The following is a 16,895-nucleotide window of genomic DNA, read 5'->3' as shown; positions in this document are numbered from 1 at the left end:
TCCAGTAGGGCGGCTGCGAGCCCCATATGGAGATTAAGCACTTACAATATGAGTGACTGGATGGGGACCGGGGTCCTCTGAAGGGTCTTTCACTCCTGTGAGTGACATTGGGCCAGTGGCCTAACGATGCATCCCCACAGGTAATCCTTGGGTTGAGCATGTCTGGGAAGGACCTGGGGTCCATCTACACAGAGTGGGTTCCTTCCATCCTTGATTAGTCTACCTTGAGGTCTGAATCCCTGCCACCGGGAGCAATTCTCTTAGAGTGCGGAGACCATCAGCCTAGAAAAACAATGAATGACAGTGAAGAACTGAGGAGGTGGGCGAGAAGCTCCACAGGCTCTTAGCTCTGCCTGCCCGTGAGAATCACCTCCTGGGCCACACCTGGATGGAAGGGATCAGAACCTCTGGGGCAGGCCTGGGCCTCTGCCGAGGCCAAGAGCCTCTGCTCTGATAAACTGAGCCCAGCCTCCTGTGGTCTCGGGGATGACTTAGGTGGAGCGGTGACAAACTGCTGGTGGTGTGACCCAGCTAAGGAGGGACTAGAATTACAGTCACGGCAGCAAAAGACAAATGCCGAGTGGAAAACACATCCTCCAGTAGCTCTTCCTTCCCTAGCCTCAGCTGAAACAAGCCGGTGGTGTGGAGGAGAGCAGGGCCCTGACAGTAAGACGTGATTGCGGCCCTAACCGGACTCTGGCTGTGCTCCAGGAGCCCAAGAGCCACAGCTCCTACTGTGACTGGGGCTGCTGCCGGCACCTCGTGTCTCGAAGGTCAGGTGCTACTGTGACCTCCTACAGGGCTGACTTCAGCTGCTGTTTCTGGCCAGTGGCGGCTCCGATTGGTTGGGGCCACCCCACCCCAGCTGTTACCCATTCTGACCGTCACTGTCTCCTAGAGCTGCAAGAGTTCTCAGCTGCGGCCAACAGGGCCGTGCTCTGTAGATGGTGGCTCTTGCTCCTAGCAATAGTGGTGTTTCTCTCGCACGACGGCCCAGAGGTATTCTTCTCCCCGCTAAGGGCGGCAAGGAGAGAAGCAGGAAAGACAAGCTGCGGCCAGATCTCCAGGGCCTGCTTTGTAAGCGACTTCCCAAGAATGTGGATGTGATCCTGAGTGCAACGGGAGGCCATGTAAGGGATGCAGGGCGAGGAGTGACATGAATAGATCTGCATTGTAGAAACACAACTCTGGTGGATGGAGTCGGGGTAGGACACGGTCTAGCAGGAGGAGACCCACCTGGAGGCTGTGAGCAGAAGTCCAGGCGAGCAGTGGCAATGGTCTGGCCTAGGGCAGAAGCCACGGGGACCAGGAGGAGGGACTGTGTGAAACCAGAGCCCATCAACTGCCTGCCTGTGTCCAGAGAACCCAGGCATGGAGACGCTTCTGGACCCCACCCAGGTGGCCACAGGTATTTCCTATCTACCTGTGGCTCCGCACGGCCTGGCAGTGCACCCGGCCCCTCCCTGGAGGGCCTGCGTGTTCTTTCCTGCAGCTCGCAGGCCTCTGGGGTTTGGCGAGGGACCCATCACGCCAGCCACACGTGCACATCATGGCTGAGCTGGGCGCTCTCAAATGGCTCCGACATGGTGCGAATACACTCTTGTGTCTTTTTGCCATCTGCTGCTGTCATTAAAAATTACATTTCCATCTGTTTTCACACTTTTATCCCCTCTCAGCCTCCCCCCCTGGAGGCATACAGCATGAATCCCAAGTCACGGACCAGAACGTTCCCTCACCTCTTGGAGCCTGGGTACTTCTCTGGGACACACCAGGGTTAGGGTTAACAGGCTCTGCCGGGGGCCACAGCTGTTAGCGTCCATCCATTTCCTCTTCGCTGGCCTGTTACTGTGACCCCTGCCCCGCTCTCCCACACAAACACACTTTAGGGGGAGCCATTTACAAAGCTTTTTTATTTTTGGTTTTAATCAGGATGCGCAGCATTAGCATTAAAAATAAATGAAAAATAAACGGCAGACATTAGTATCCGTTCCCCCAGGATGTATTTAAAGAAGAACAGACTCAAGAAATAAGAATCAGGGGGGCCGGCCTGGTGGCGCAAGTGGTTAAGTGCATGCGCTCCGCTGCGGTGGCCCAGGATTCGCTGGTTCGGATCCCGGGCACGCACCGACGCACTACTTGGCAAGCCATGCTGTGGCAGCGTCCCGTATAAAGTGGAGGAAGATGAGCACGGATATTAGCCCAGGGCCAGTCTTCCTCAGCAAAACAAGACGAGGATTGGCAGATGTTAGCACAGGGCTGATCTTCCTCACAAAAAAAAAAAAAAAGAAGAATCAGGGAGCCATGTTTTGGGTTCAATATAGGTCATCATTCTAGACCAGCCCCAAAGAGGCACACCCTCACCTCTATAGCACCCCTGACCTTTAATGAAGGGTCAAGTCCAGGCAGAACCCAACAACTCCACAAGGTTGTGACCACACAGATGGGCCTGGTGGATCTTCTCAAACAAAGCTTTGCAAACATCAGCATTATCGCTAACATTCTAGAGGGCTTTTTGGACCCCGTGCCAGGCATTATTCTAGGTTCCATATGTGTGTCCATTCATTTAATCTTCCCAACAACCTAGTTTATCCACCTTTGAAGAGTGAGGAAACTGAGGCTCAGAGAGGCAAAGGAACTTGCTCAAGGTCGCCCAGCTGATAAATGGAGAGTGGGGACCGATGTTGACTTAGGCTGGTAAGCAGGTCCCGAGAAAGGCCTCAAGTGGCAGTGGTTTGTTGAGAAGGCAATCCCAGGGAGCACCAGGAGGGAAGGGGGGAGCTCCAGAAGGAGTCACTTCAGGTCGAGGAACAGGTTTTCTACTGCTGGCAGCCAGGGCTCAGACCCCTGGGACTCTCTGGGCAGCTAGGAACCCTCACTACTCAAAGTGTGGTCCGTGGACCAGCAGCACGGTGCCCCGGGAGCTGGTTAGAAATTGCACAATTGCAGACCTCCTAAAACAGAATCTGCATTTAAACCAGACCTCTACAGAGAGCACATTCAAGTTTGAGAAGCACTGGGTAGACTAGAACATTCGTCAGAGCTGCCTCTCCTCCACCACAAGCGGCAAGGAAAGGGGGGTAATTATCTGCTTTCTCCCATGCACAGGGGGTGAGGGGTGCTCCCAGAGGTGCCAACTCCCTGGAACTTCCAGGCAGCCTTGAGAACCCCCACCCACCTGCCCCTGCACCCGAGAAAGCCCTTGGAAAGGAAGGGGCAGGTGTTGCAGTAGAATGCTGTTGTCACGTATGTGGGGGGCACTGATGGCGCCCACTGCAGATATAATCCTGGGGCTCTGCTCTAGAGCCCTCACTCTTCCCACCCACCCCACATTCACACCCTCAATTTCACATCATCCTCAGGTCCCCATAGCATTGTCCCCATTCCCCAGATGAGCAAACTGAGGCCCGAAGAGGTTGGTGACCTGCCTGATCATAATGACTACCATTTATTAACAGTTTACTCTGTGTTGTGCACTATTTGGGAGTTTTACAAATTATTTTACTTAATCCTTATATGCTCCCCATGTGGTAGGTCCCGTTATTATCCTCACTTTACAGGTGAAGAAAAAGTTCAGAGAGGTTGAGTTACTTTCCATGGTCACACAGCACAATGCAGGTCTGGCTGACACCAAAGCCCTTGCACATACCCACTCACCCTATTCTTTCTCACAGCTCCTAAGAGGGATGCTGGGGCTGCAGTGGGGTGCCCTGCCCCCCACTCTCATGCCCTCTCTGGGCAAGAGCTTGCACTGAGCAGGTCCCCTCTGCCTCGCCCCTCCCTTGTGGGGAGACAGAGCTTGAAGGCAGAGTCTCTGGGATGGTGCTGGGCACCGAGTAGTGTCACAGGGTTTACTGCCCCTGGGGTGCACATGTCACCAGGAAGGGTCTCTCTCCTCTTACTCAGTAGGCAGCATTCTGGGGTCACACCCTCCTAACTGCTGGCTTCACCAGGGATGAGCCTCCCAGCTGTTGGGTTTCAAAGCCCAGGACTGGTGTGGACACCGTGGGCCCCAGGACTGATCTCCAGGAGAGCAAGGGAACTGACCGTGGCCCCTGCGAGAAAGCCAAATCCAGCGTCCTGGGGACGCCAAATGCAGCCTCTGGCCGCTCTGCCCACCTGGTCTCCAGCCCACAGCCCTCTTCCTGTTGCCATGGGCACTAGAAGCCTGGGATGAAGTGGTGATTAGCCGCGGGAGGCTGCTGAGTGGGCTGGAGGCCACTGTGCAGTGCCCAGGGAGGTGTGGGGGCCCCCCCGACTGTGGGCTCAGCCAGCCTTCAGGGCGAGCGCCCAGCCCTGGCCCTGAGACCCAGCATCCCCCGGATTCCAGAGGGAACAGGACTGGGGCAAAGTGTCACAAGTGGAAGCTGGGAATGCTCTCTCCTGGCCTGGCTTGTGCTCTGTGCTTCTGCCGTCCTCCCCGAGAACATCCTCTGGTAGCTGCTGGCCATGAAATGAGGAGACACATGAGCAGATTTGAACCCAAATGCAGCCTGACAAAGCCCAGCTCCTTGCAGCCACTCAGCAGAGCCACCACCAACCCAGAGAGACGAGTGAGTCAGTGCTGGTTGTTCTAAGCCACTGAGTCTAGGGGTTCGGGCTGCTGTAACAGAATACTATAGCCTGGGTGGCTCACAAACAACAGAAATTTACTGCTCAGTTCTGGAGGATGAGAAGTCCAAGACCAAGGTGCCAGCAAATTCGGTGTCTGATGAGGGCTGCTTCCTGGTTCATAGTTGATCCTGTCCTCACATGTAAGGAGCTCTCTGGGGTCTCCTTTATAAGGGCACTAATGCCATCACAAGGGCTCCACACTCACGACCTAATCACCTCCCAAAGGCCCCACCTCCAAATACCATTGCATTGGGAGTTAGGTTTCAACATAGGAATTTGGGGGGACACATATTCAGCCCACACCAGGGGGTTGTTTGTTACACAGCAAAAAGGAAAACTGTCTAATACACCGCCTCACAGAGTTTCCATGAGTATCACAGAAGTTACAATACGTGTAAAGCGCTTAGAACAGTGGCTGGCACACAGCAAGTGGTGTGAGTGCTATAGGAATGCTGGGCACCTGTTATGCACAAGGTCTGCTGGATATGTCTTTAGGAGCTTTGTTTTCTAAGGGTTGTGTGTCAGGGGGTTGCGTGTGGGCACGCAAGCCTCAGGGCCTGAGCACCAGCTGACAGGGCACCCCTTCTGCTAACGACTTGCACGAGTGATTATGAAACAACGGAAGGGTCTCCCGCCTGTCGGAGGCGTGTGGGACAGACAGTGCTGTGGGAGTCGGGGGACAGAAGACCTCCAGCTGGTGGGGCCCAGCGTGGAGCAGCACCTGGCTGCAATGGCCTCCCCGCGGCCTTGCCCAGGGGTTGGGGCTGGGCAATGGTTGCACAGGCATTCTGGGGGCAGCGAACTGCGTGAGAAGGTGGCAGATTGGAGTTCCAAAAACGGCCACAACATCCCCATCCCACAGGCTCTTCTGACAATGTGCCTTTGATATCGCTCCCATGGAGGGGTGGGGTCTATGTAAGAGGCACCCACAACCTGAGCTGCGTCTTAGTGCACGGACCGCCCTGGGGGCTGGAAGCATGACCAGCTGTATCACTCGTGGGGCCTTTGTCCAACAAGGATTAAGAATTTCAAGGAGGCGACAGCAGAGCATTAGACCAAGTGCAGGGCCCTTCTCAGGGTGTGCCCTGCTGGAATGCGCAGGTCGCACGCCCACGGAGCGGGCCCTGCCTGTGGGGCCCACCACAGCCCCCAGGCAGGAAGCATTCCTGGGTGTGTCCACGTCTCCTCCACAGTCCTGCTGCCCAAGAGTAGACAGGCGGGAAGTGCTGGGTAGTTCCGGGGCAGCCCTCAATCAGTGGTGGATGTGGGGTGGAGGATGCGGCCCTGTCCTCACCCCTCCGGGGCTGGGGGATGCTGAGGGGAGCTCCTGGGACCGAGCTGAGGTGCCCTAGGGGTGACTGGCTCCAGAACCAGTCACCCCTGGGGCACCTATGGCTTTCCCTTTCCTGTCTCGCTTCCTGTGCAGTAAAGAATGAACCGTGCCCAGAGAGGTCTGGCCTCTGCCCTCGGCTCCTGGGAGGTGACCGCTAGGCCCTTGGGACGTCCTGCCAGATTCGAGTGTCTTTGTTTACCTGGGGCCTTGGGCCACACGGGACAGTCTGACAGCGTGACTTACGGTGGGGACCTGGGTCATGAGGTATCAGCCTGACCTTCAGAGGGGCCGGAGACTGAGGTTGGCCACCTCAGTCTGAGGTGTGCAGTCAGCCATGTCTATGTGACTGACCCCCAGTGAAGACTCTGGACACTGAGACTTGGTGAGCGTCCCTGGTTGGCAATACCCCATACGTGTGTCACCGTCATTGCTGGGAGAACTAAGTGCTGTTTGTGTGACTTTCCTGGATGCTCGCGCCTGGTCTCTCCTGTCCCCTGCACTTTGCGGCTCTTCTTGTGATTTTAGTGTGCATCCTTTCACTGTAATATGAGTAACAACCACGACTATAATGGCTTTTCTGAGTTCTCTGAGTCCCTCTAGTGGACTATTGAACCTGAGTGTGGCCTCAGGAACCCCGGAACTGCACCTCCCCGCTATCCCTGTATCCTGGGGTCACCTCCCAAGTAGACTCCTTGCTCGCAAAGCCTGGCTTGGGTTCTGCTTCTGGGGGATCCCGACTAAGACAGTGAGCAAACCTAAAGCAGGAGAAGCCATGCAGCCTCCATAGAAGGCACATAAGATGAACAGAAACACACGTGCCACAATCAGGACAGTCTACGGGGAGAGGGGACACCAACAATTTGATGTCCTTTTAAAAAAAAACAAAACCCATTGCCTCCCATCTTAGAGATGTATTATTACCAGGATCCCACAGCTGGCAGGGACAGAGCTGGAACTCGCACCAAGTCCGTGTGACCTCAGAGCCCGTGCCCTGGGCCTCGCCCAGGCCTGCCAATCAAGGGGCCCGAGACCTTCCAAAGGCTTGTCACCAGCTGTCACTAGTCAGACCAGCCCCTCCGTGATAAGCGATTCTCTTAAACCCACCTCTGTATCCGGGTGCGCTCCATCTCCTCTGCCCAGCCCAAGAAGCAAGATTCACCAGTTGCTATAGAGGATCTTTATTTATAATGCAAAAAAAATTATACATCAGTTTTTGGACTATTTTGATGTTGGTAAAAACGTGAAAACGGAGCCACTCCTCTGTGAGAAGTTCTTGTGTGTGTTGACCCATCTGCGCGGCCCAGGGTGCCGGGAGGGCACGTCTGTCCAGGAGAAAGCCTCTCCCTGGCACCCAGACGGCCGTCATCGTGGCCCTGGGGTCGGCAAGATCACGCAGGTGTTCAGGTCTGGTCCACGCGACGGGGCCTGGGAGACGCGGCTCTGGAGGCGGCAGGCCTGGTCTGGGCTAAGCTGGCCACGCCTCCTGCGGTCGAATGCCAGCATCTGCTCCACTGTCCCCTCCAGCTTGCTCAGCACACCCAGCCGCGCCCCTGGGATACGCCGAGCCGGGCCAGCCAGAGCAGGAGCCAGCGCCGCCGAGTCTGCGTGCAGTGTCTCCTCCTCAGGCTTCAGGGTCTATTTCTCCATCCTCTGGGCATGACCCCGTCTCATCCAGCCAGACTAGGAGAGGGAGCGGGAATCAACACCTGGATGGACCACCCCCCATCCAGGTCCCCTTTCCCTGGGAGCTCCAGGGCCCGCACCTCTGGAATCTCTGCTTTGTACCACTCCAAGCTCCCCTGATGTATGGGCAGGGGTGTCAACGGATGCTCAGAAGAGACCCCACTGACGCTGAGTCTCACAGTGCTTTCTCACGCCCTCTCTGCCCAGGCTCAACGCTGAGCTCCCCATGTCTGAGGTCCATGGGACTGTCCCCCAGGGCCCACTCTTGGCTCAGCCTCTTCTGCGAGGTACCTTCAAGCCCAAGCTGGGCGGGAGATCAACTCCTCCACTCCCCTGTCCTAGAGATGGGAAGTTGAGGCCCAGAGCGGGTGAGAAACCTGCTCCAAGTCAGCAGGGTGGTCCGGGTAGGGCCAGGGTTCTCTCTAGTCCCCCGCTGCCTGGTGAGCCCCCAGTATCAGCCTGCAGCCCTGGAGGAAGTGTGACCCAGGCCTGGCCGTCTATCCTCCTGCCCTAAATATCACTGGTGAGAATATCAACATGGGGCATGAAATCAGGCCCTGGACCTTCCCTGTCACGAATCCTTCATGTGAGGAAACTGAGGCACTATTATCATCTCCATTTCACAAATGGGGAAACTGAGGCCCTGGGAGGTGGAGCCTCTTGCTCAAAGTCCCATGTTGATGGGTGGCAGAGCCGGGATCTGAATTCAGGGTTTTCTGACTCTAAGGCCTGTGCCCTTTCTCCTGCCCTTTTCTGAATGGGGAAAGCAGAGGGACCGGGTGTGAGCTCTGCCGCTGGAGAGACCAGGTAGGAGGGGACCCCATGCTGGGCCCTCTGCACTTATCTGCCCCCGGATCTGCTTAAGCTTCAAAGGAACCTCTCCCAGGGTTTAGGAATCTCCTGGGGGCCCAGGCCTCTGGCTCTCACCCCAGAGCTTGGAGAGTAATCATGAGTCTCCCCTGCACTCACACGGGCCCAGGAGCAGGAAAGGCGGTTGTGATCCCATCTGACAGATGAGGACACCGAGGCTGGGAGAGGGAAGGGATCGCAATGGCAGAGCCGAGGACCTGGGCCTCCGCTGCCCACACTGAGCTCTCTGATTAGACACTGGAGCAGGAGCCCAACTCTTCTCCCACCTTGCTGTGTGCCCTTGGGTGAGCTGCCGTCCCTCTCCGGACTTCAGTTTGCCCATCTGTATACTAGAGATAAGGGCGGTACTCGCAGCCCACAGGGTTGGAATGAGAGTTAAATAAGATTGTGAAAAGCATTTAGCCCCGGACCTGGCACTTGGGAAGGTGACAGAGGAAGGTGACCCACTGCAATCACGACTGAGCATGGCCCGGCCCCAACACCTGCACAGGGCCCAGCCCACGGGGGTCCAGCAGTTTTCTCCAGGTCACTCGCCTGGTGGGCAGCTGAGAGCCAAACCAGCACCCTGGAAAAGTCTACCCAAGTTCCTCCACCAGACTTCCACGAGCCCACGTTAGCCTTGTCGGCCCGTGTCCCCCAGCACAAGCCAGGCAGGCTCGTGTCACGATGGTTGCTTAGCTCAATGACGCTAGCCACCGGGGGGGCGTCCAGCCTGGGGGTCCACAGGTGAACTCCAGATCACACGGCCTGGGTCTGAATCCCAACTCTGCCACTGACCAGCTGTATGGTGAGTGCCTCAACCTGTCTGAACCTCAGTTTACCCATCTATAAAATGGAGATGAAAACGGGGCCTGACTCAGAGTGACTGTGAGGCCTCAATGGGAAAGTGTGCTTACTGCTGTCGTTACTTAGTATTATTACCTAGTATTATTTAGTAGTATTACTTAGTATTACTTAGTATTATTACTGAGCATTATTACTTATTATTATTATTATTCACAAGAGCAGCCTCAGCACCTGGCACAGGTCTGGCTCAATACATCTGTTTAATGAATAAGTGAATGATTTGTCCCACCGGCTCCAGCAGTATCCACAGAGCGGCAGGTGCGGCACCATTCGGGCCTCTCCCTCTCACCCTCTCTCTGGGAACAAGGCCATCTCCCCTCCCCTCCCTGGAGTAACTGCATCTGGCAGACCCAGAGACCCGCCCCAGCCTGGGTGTGGGTATGTTTCCAAGCCTGTCCTGTCCAGTGGAACCGCTGCGGCCGGCAAGACGAAGCACCAGTCCCCAGGCTGGCAGGGGAGGCGCATCCATCAATTACCTTGGTGAGCCCGCCCGGCCCCATCCATCACTCGCCTGGCTGTCGGCAGAGGCTGTCTTGCTAATTACTTAACATGCCACATCTTGCTGAGGCTGGTGCCGTGGCGGGGGCCCACGGTGGAGCGTACATAGATCCGAGCGTAAAGTTTTAATAAACCCAGGGGAGGCGGGGACATAAGCTCAGACCTGCAGCACAGAAGGGGGCCCCATGAGCTGTCCCCAGCCAGGTCACCCAGACCCGGCCCAGCTTGGCAGGGGTGGCATGGCGGCCTCACCTGTCTGCCTGGAGTCCCTGGGCAGCATCATGCCCGTGGGGGTCGGAGGGGTGATGATGATGTTGGGTAGGTCCAGATGCTTGTCGCTTAGGACAGGGGCCTCGTCGTGGCTGCTGCTGCTGCTGACACACATTTTAAAGCCTGAAAGGGCAGGTGTGGGACACACACGTACACACACATGACAGAGAGACAGGCATCAGTGGCCGCTGGGAACTGCCTGCCGCTGCCTCCCTCGCTCCCTCCCTCGACCATCACTGTGAGTCCTGACAACTCTCAGGAATGAGGGGACCGCTGTTCCCACTTTGGAGATGAGGAAACTGAGGCTCAAAACAGGGAAATGCCCCATCCATGCTTGCATAACTCAGTGAGGGCAGTGAGTTTTATCTGCTTTGTTCACTAATGTAACTTCAGTCCCAGAACAGTGTCGACACATAGTAGGTCCTCAAAACATGCCTCCAAACAGATGAAAACAACAGAGCTTGAACAGGAACCCAGGCCTGTAGGACTCAAAGCCATGCGTGAAGTGGCCTCTCCCACAAATTATTCTCTGAAAGAGTGTGTGCAAGATTGGTGTCGTTTCTTCCTTAAGTATTTGATGGAACTCACCAATGCAACTGTCTGGGCCTGGAATTTTCTTTGTGCAAAGACTTTTGATTATGAATCTGGTTTCTTTCGTAGATTGGGGGCTAGTCAGATTTTCTGTTTCATCTTGTGTCAGTTTTGCTAAGTTGTGCTTTTCAAGGAATCTGTCCATTTCTTCTAAGAGGTTGAATTCGTTGTCCCACCTCTCCCATAAATTAAGTACAGGTAACCCAGCCAGGCCCAGTTACAGATCTCCACTGACAAAAGTACCCACACCATCCACTCCACCAAACTCCTTCCTCCATTCCTCCCGTCTGAGTCAGTGGCAGCATCATGCGCCAGAAACCAGAGCGTCGGCCACAACTCTTCCCCTCCCTCCTCACCCTCCAACCCCCTAGCCAACTGAATCAACCACCAAACCCGCAGATGCCGCCCCCTCAGTATCTCTGACATCCTTCCGTCTCCCTCTTCACACCCCTAACTAGTCTCTCTGCCTCCCGGCTTATCCCTCCTCAGTCTACCCTCCAAACTGCAGCCAGAAATGGCAAATCTGATCAGACCATGTACCTGCTTAGAACACTCACTAGCTCTCGACAACTACCTACCAGCAGCATTTCCAAAGTGTGTTCTCTGGAACACTGGCCTCCTGAGACTCTGTCAGGAAGGGGGTTCCATGATCAAATGAGTTTGGGAATACCTCATATTTGAAGGTTGAATGAATCCCATTTACTCTATCCTTCTCTTGGAGATTCCCATGCATGTTAGAGAATTAAAGGCTCTGAGAAGTCCTGCAGGAAGGAAGCTGCTTGAATTGCGCTTAACCCTGGGCTTCCTGCACTCAAATAACCTCGGAGTCTGTTTTTGGAGCAACACCTGTTAACATCTCGCAGAACCATGAGTCATGAAATACATTTTGGGAACTGTTGATCATAAATTAAAGTCAATCTCTTAGCCCAGCTTTCAGTCTTCACAATCTGGCCCAAACTACCTGCTGCCTCATTGCCGGCCACCTGCCCACACCCCCACACGGCTCACAGTTCCCCAGACACCCCGGGCTCCCCAGCCCCTTTGTGCCTTGGCACATGCTGCTCCCCTGCCTGGAGTGCTCTTTCTCCCTTCGCCAGGGTAATGAGCTCCTACCTACCCTTCAAAGCCCAGCACAACAGGCTCTTCTTTGGGGAAAGTGTCCCAGCAGATCTGATCCCTCCCTCCTCTGTCCATCTACACTCATTCACTCATCAGTCCTCCAGCACTGATCTCACTACATTGAAATGGTTAGTTCCTTGTTCCATCTCCCTTTTCTGTGAGTGTCTTGAAGGCAGCCACTGTCTCACTCATCTTCGTCTCCCTTGAGCCTAGCATAGAGCCTGGGACAGAGCATGCAGAGTGTTTTATGTTTTAAATGAAAAACAACTTCAGGCACCACTGAACTGCGTGTTAAAATCCGTGTCTCTATGCCCCACCACTTTGTGTTTTTCCCTCAACAGCCCCAGACCGGGATGACATGAGCTCCAGTCTCTGAGCCCCTGGCCAACTGTAGGAGCTGAGGAATGGGGGGATTTTCATTCCTACTGCTCCTTGGGCCTACCCTGGGCACCGCTGGGACAGTGTAGGTCAGGTGGCGGTTCTCAAGTACGGCCCCGAGAGGTGGAGCTGACCTCCTCTCCCCTTCAGGGTGGGAGGACTTAGAAGGAATTCTAGAGAATAGAACAAGACGGAAGGGATGATGTGTGACTTCCAAGGCGAGGTCACAGAAGACACTGCAACTTCCTCCTTGCTCTCTCGCTCCGAGGGGAGCCAGGCTGTGAGGACACTCAAGTGGCCTGTGGGGAAGCCCATGTAGTGAGGAATGGAGGCCTCCAGCCAAGAGCCATGAAGGAGCCCCCTGGAAGTGGGTCTTCCAGCCCAGTCAAGCCTTCCAACGACACCGCAGCCCTGGCGGACAGCTTGACTATAACCTCACGAGAGACCCCGAGCCAGAACCTCCCTGCTAAAGCAGTCCTGAGTTTCCGACCCACGGAAGCTGTGAGATAATAGCTGTTTAAGCCACTCAATTTTGGGGTAATTTGTTACGCAGCCATAGATAACTGATACAGTCAGCACAGCCTGCCCAGACCCTGGGAGGAAGGGGCAGCAGGTGCATGGTGGGAATACCATACCCGGCTGTGGGGAGATCACAAGGGGCTTCTCAGGATGACTTTTGGTCACCTAACGGGCATTCCTCTGAGGGCCAGTTCACGCCTGGACTGTCGGTCTGTTTGAATCCACAAAAGCATGCACATCAGACGACCTAAAGCAATCCCAGCAGGCCACACTCTAGGCCAACCTGCAGGCTCACCCAGGCTGTGTGCTCAGAAAAGCAGCAGGCACAGTGGTGAGAGTGCTGGCTCTGAAATCAGGTCAACTGCTCACAAGCTGTGTGACCCTGGGCAAGTCACATCTCCTCTCTGGCCTCTGTGTAGTACAGAGTTTAGCCTTGCCCCAAAAGAGGTCCAGCCTCTGTCCTCAGCTTCTGGGAGGCCACCTCTGAGGCCTTGGGATGCCGTGCCTGGGAGGAGGGCCTTTGTTTGCCCGGGGGTCGTGGTCACACGTGAGCTTGGGGTGATGCCCAGAGGGACTGGAGGCTGAGATCCGCCACATGGGCAATCAATCACGCCTTCCTAAGGGAGACCCAACGTACTCGTTCCCTGGGGCTGCCATAACAAAGCACCATAGACTGGGGGCTCAAACAACAGAACCGTATTCTCCTGCAGCTCTGGAGGCCTGAAGTCTGAGACCAAGGCGTTGGCAGGGTTGGCTCCCTCTGGGGGCTGTGAGGGAGGATCTGTCCCAGGCCTCTTCCCTAGCTTCTGGTGGTTTCCTAGCAATCCGTGGGCATCATTTGACTTGCAGAAGCATCACCTCAGTCTCTCCCTTCATCTCCACATGGTGTTCTCCCTGTGTGCGTGTCTGTGTTCAAATACCCCCTTTTTATAAGGACTCTAGTCATATTGGATTAGGGGCCCACCCTACTCCAGAGTGACCTCATCTGAACTAATTACATCTGCGATGACCCCATTCCCAATAAGGTCACATTCTAGGGTACTGGGGGCTAGGACTTTAACATATGAACTTTGGGGGGCAAAATTCAGCCCAGAACACCCAGTAAAACCTCTGAACACTGAGGCTCAGGTGATCTTCTCTGGTTGGCAATACTGTCTCTGTGTGTGTATGTGTGTGTGTGTGTGTGTTTGTGTGTGTCAGTCACATGTCTATGCCAAGAAAGCAATGCACCTGTGACTCCATGGAGAGGACAATGGGAGCTCCATGTCTGGAACTTTCCTGGACTCTGCCCTATGCACTTCCTCCCCTGGCTGATCCGAATCTGCATCCTTTCCCTGTAATAAACCATAACCGTCAGTACAAGAGCTTCCAGCGAGTTCTGAGTCCCTCTAGGGAATTATCAAACCTGACGGTGGTTTGGGGAACGCCTAAACTTGCAGCTGGCGTCAGAAGTGAGGGTGGTCTTGCATGGACTGTGTTCCCTCTTACTTCTTGTTTCTACTGACAAAAATGGGGGTGGTACGAGCCACCTCTCTGGGGTGGGGAGAGATTGACACGGTTCCCGGCACACAGCCAGCTCAGTGAACACAGGCTGCCTTCCCTCCCGCAAGGCCTCCTCCCTCCCACACACCACTCACGCCTGGAGTGACTAGCACCCTCCCCACTCCTCCTCCAGGCAACACCCTAGCCACCGCCTCATCCTCTGAACCCCAATCCTGTTTCCTCCCTAGGGAGTCCCCATGACCCCTGAATCCAGCCGGCTGGTTAGTTCTGTAGGAAGAGGCCATGTCTCCGCCATCAGACTACAGGCCTCTCAGGAGCACCCACCAAAGCCGTTGCCAACGTGATCTAAAGCAGTGGCTTTCAAGCTTCCTTTAAAGTGGTAAAGCTGTTTCTTTCTGCAATCGTACGCAGAATGTAGGACAAATAAAAGGAAGCCACTTGGAGGAGGCCCTATGGTTATCACGCGTAACTGTCGACACTCACAGATCACTTGCTGCAGGCCAGATGCGGCGCCGGGCGCCCGATACGCACTCTCTGCTCCGGTCTTCACCGCGACACCCACATGCGCGGAGACTGCGCACCAGAGAGAGCAGAAACTCGCACAGAGTTGAAGAGCTAGCGCGTGCGGAGCCGGCTTCTGAAGCCCAGCCCGCGTCCGTCTGACTCCGGACGCTGGAGCCTCCTGTAAGCACAGTTCCATAGAACGGACCTGGCAAACACTCGGAGAAGCCAGACGGTAAATATCTCCTACTTCGGGGCTATGCGGTCTCTGTCGCAAATGCTCAGCTTTGCCATTGCAGCAGGAAAGCAGAAAATATGTGAGTGGGTGTGGCTGTGCTTCGATAAAACTTTATTGACAAAAACAGGCAGCAAATTTGGTACAAGCGCTGTGGTCAGCCGCTCTGCGCTCTGTAACGTCCAGGGGTCAGGGAGTTTGGATCTGGATTTGGATCTGGCAAATTGTAACTTGCCTGGTGCCCTAGTAGACAATTTGGATCTCGCAAATTGTAATTTGCCTGGTGCCCTAGTAGACAATTACAGAGCCTCAAAAGCCTGAGGCTCGTTGATGCCAAAGACAAACACAAAATCCCACACGCTGGCTGCTGTCAGTGACCGTCCCGCCTCTGAAGGGCTGTGGGCAGGATGAAATGAAGGAACTCACATGAAGCACCGGCCCAGCGAGCCGGGGCCCAGGGGCTGCTCAGTCCCTGTTGGCTCTCTCTACAATCAGACGTCAGGAACAGCTCCTGGAGAGCCCACAACAAAAGGAAGATCTGATCATTGTTATCCGGAACAGGAGGTGCCTCTCTGCTCAGGCTCTAAGCCCCTTCCTCGTGAATGTTCCAAAGTTCTAAAATAAATGCTAATGGGGAAAAGCCACTCTCCTCCCAGGGCCTCACATTTGCATTTTAACATGTTCTGGGAGCTTGGCAACAAAGCCCACATTCTTCATGGGGAAGCATCAGGTCACCCAGGGGGCCCTGGAGAGATGCTGGAGGCAGAGAGGAGGCAGGGGAGGAGGGAGAGGTGGGAGGAGGGAGCAAAGAGGGAGGGGACGGAGGAGGCGGGACTCCAGCTCCTCAAATCCCCGGGCGGACCAGCCTTGGAGCAGAGATGGCTGAGCAGGAGGGAAAGCTCTCAGGAGATAAAGCCGACTTTGAGGATTAAAAACAAATGCCAACCCTGCCCCAGACAAGGAGCTCATTTGTGCTAACGCCAGAATTGTTATTTGTTAATTATGTGCCTGCCTCGGGCCATTAAGAGCCCATTTCCGGAGGGGAAGGGCTTGGCTGGGATTCCTGGGGGCCAGGCCCCAGGGAGAGAGGGGGCGGGGAGCAGATCCCAGCGCCCCAGAGCCATCCGGAGATTTCCGGGTGCGATGGGGAGCTTCTGCAGGAAGCCTTCCTGGCAGGCGGCTGTCACCCGGCCTGGACGGGGCCCCTGCCTTGGCTGGGGATAGAGCAAGCCAGACAGAGAAAACCCAGGCCTCCTGGAGCTGGCCTTGCCACGGATGAAATGGCGAGGGCTGGAATGAGAGGTCAGAAGACTTCTGAAACCTGGTTCTGCCCTTTCCCAGCTCTGAGGGCAGTGGTCTCCACCCTGGCTGCCCACTGCACTCACCTGGGAAGTTTAAAAAAATGCATCAATGCGGGACCCCACCCCAGGGGGCCTGATTTCACTGCTCTGCGCAGCCACCAGGATTTTTAAAAGCTCCCAGGGGAGGCTGACAGCCAGAGCTGGGAACCCTGGGCTAGGAAGACTGTGGGAACATGTGGCTTTACTGTCTGAGCCTCAGTTTCCCCGGCTGTAAAAATGGAGTTATAATGCCAATCTTGTAGGCATGGAACACCTGGCGTGGGGTGTGTGGCTGCCAAGCCTGGGAGAAATGGCAGACAGTGAGCCAGCCAGCCAGGGCCTGGGGGATACCGAGGGGGGGTGCGTGAGGACCTCTGTGCCCTCCCACTGAGACCAGCCACTCTTTCTTAAGCATCTCCCGGGCCAGGCTCTGGGCTGAGCCTGAGATTTCCACTATTGCATGAATCCTCAGGGTGGATACTAGGATTGTGGCCATTCTCCAGATGAGAAAAATAAGGCCTGCAGAAGGGAGGTAACGTGCCCGTGCCTGAGGACACACAGAGGTCAGATGGGTCCAGGCCTGAGCATCTACCCCACC

General features: G+C 55.4%; 1 protein-coding gene across 3 annotated transcripts in view; it reads right to left on the bottom strand.

Annotated features, from left to right (window-relative positions):
• Positions 1–7,106: 7,106 nt before the first annotated feature.
• CLMB (calcimembrin) overlaps positions 7,107–16,895 on the bottom strand; it is a 31,623-nt gene continuing 21,834 nt past the window's right edge. The window contains exons 1-3 of one of the 3 annotated variants that reach the window (XM_087419837.1): positions 14,705–15,910; positions 10,094–10,234; positions 7,107–7,624 (exon numbers count right to left, since the gene is read on the bottom strand). In XM_087419837.1, the coding sequence (XP_087275963.1) occupies positions 7,566–7,624; positions 10,094–10,234; positions 14,705–14,921 (417 nt within the window). In that variant the 5' untranslated portion in view covers positions 14,922–15,910 and the 3' untranslated portion in view covers positions 7,107–7,565. Of the gene's footprint in view, positions 7,625–10,093; positions 10,235–13,948; positions 14,053–14,704; positions 15,911–16,895 lie in introns of those variants that run through there. The other 2 variants (XM_087419838.1, XM_087419839.1) reach the window with 2 other exon arrangements.

Source organism: Ceratotherium simum, chromosome 30 (assembly GCF_057802395.1).
Source record: "Ceratotherium simum simum isolate JZ-2026a chromosome 30, ASM5780239v1, whole genome shotgun sequence".
Classification (NCBI taxonomy): domain Eukaryota; kingdom Metazoa; phylum Chordata; class Mammalia; order Perissodactyla; family Rhinocerotidae; genus Ceratotherium; species Ceratotherium simum.
This window is presented reverse-complemented; position numbering and strand designations above follow the sequence as displayed.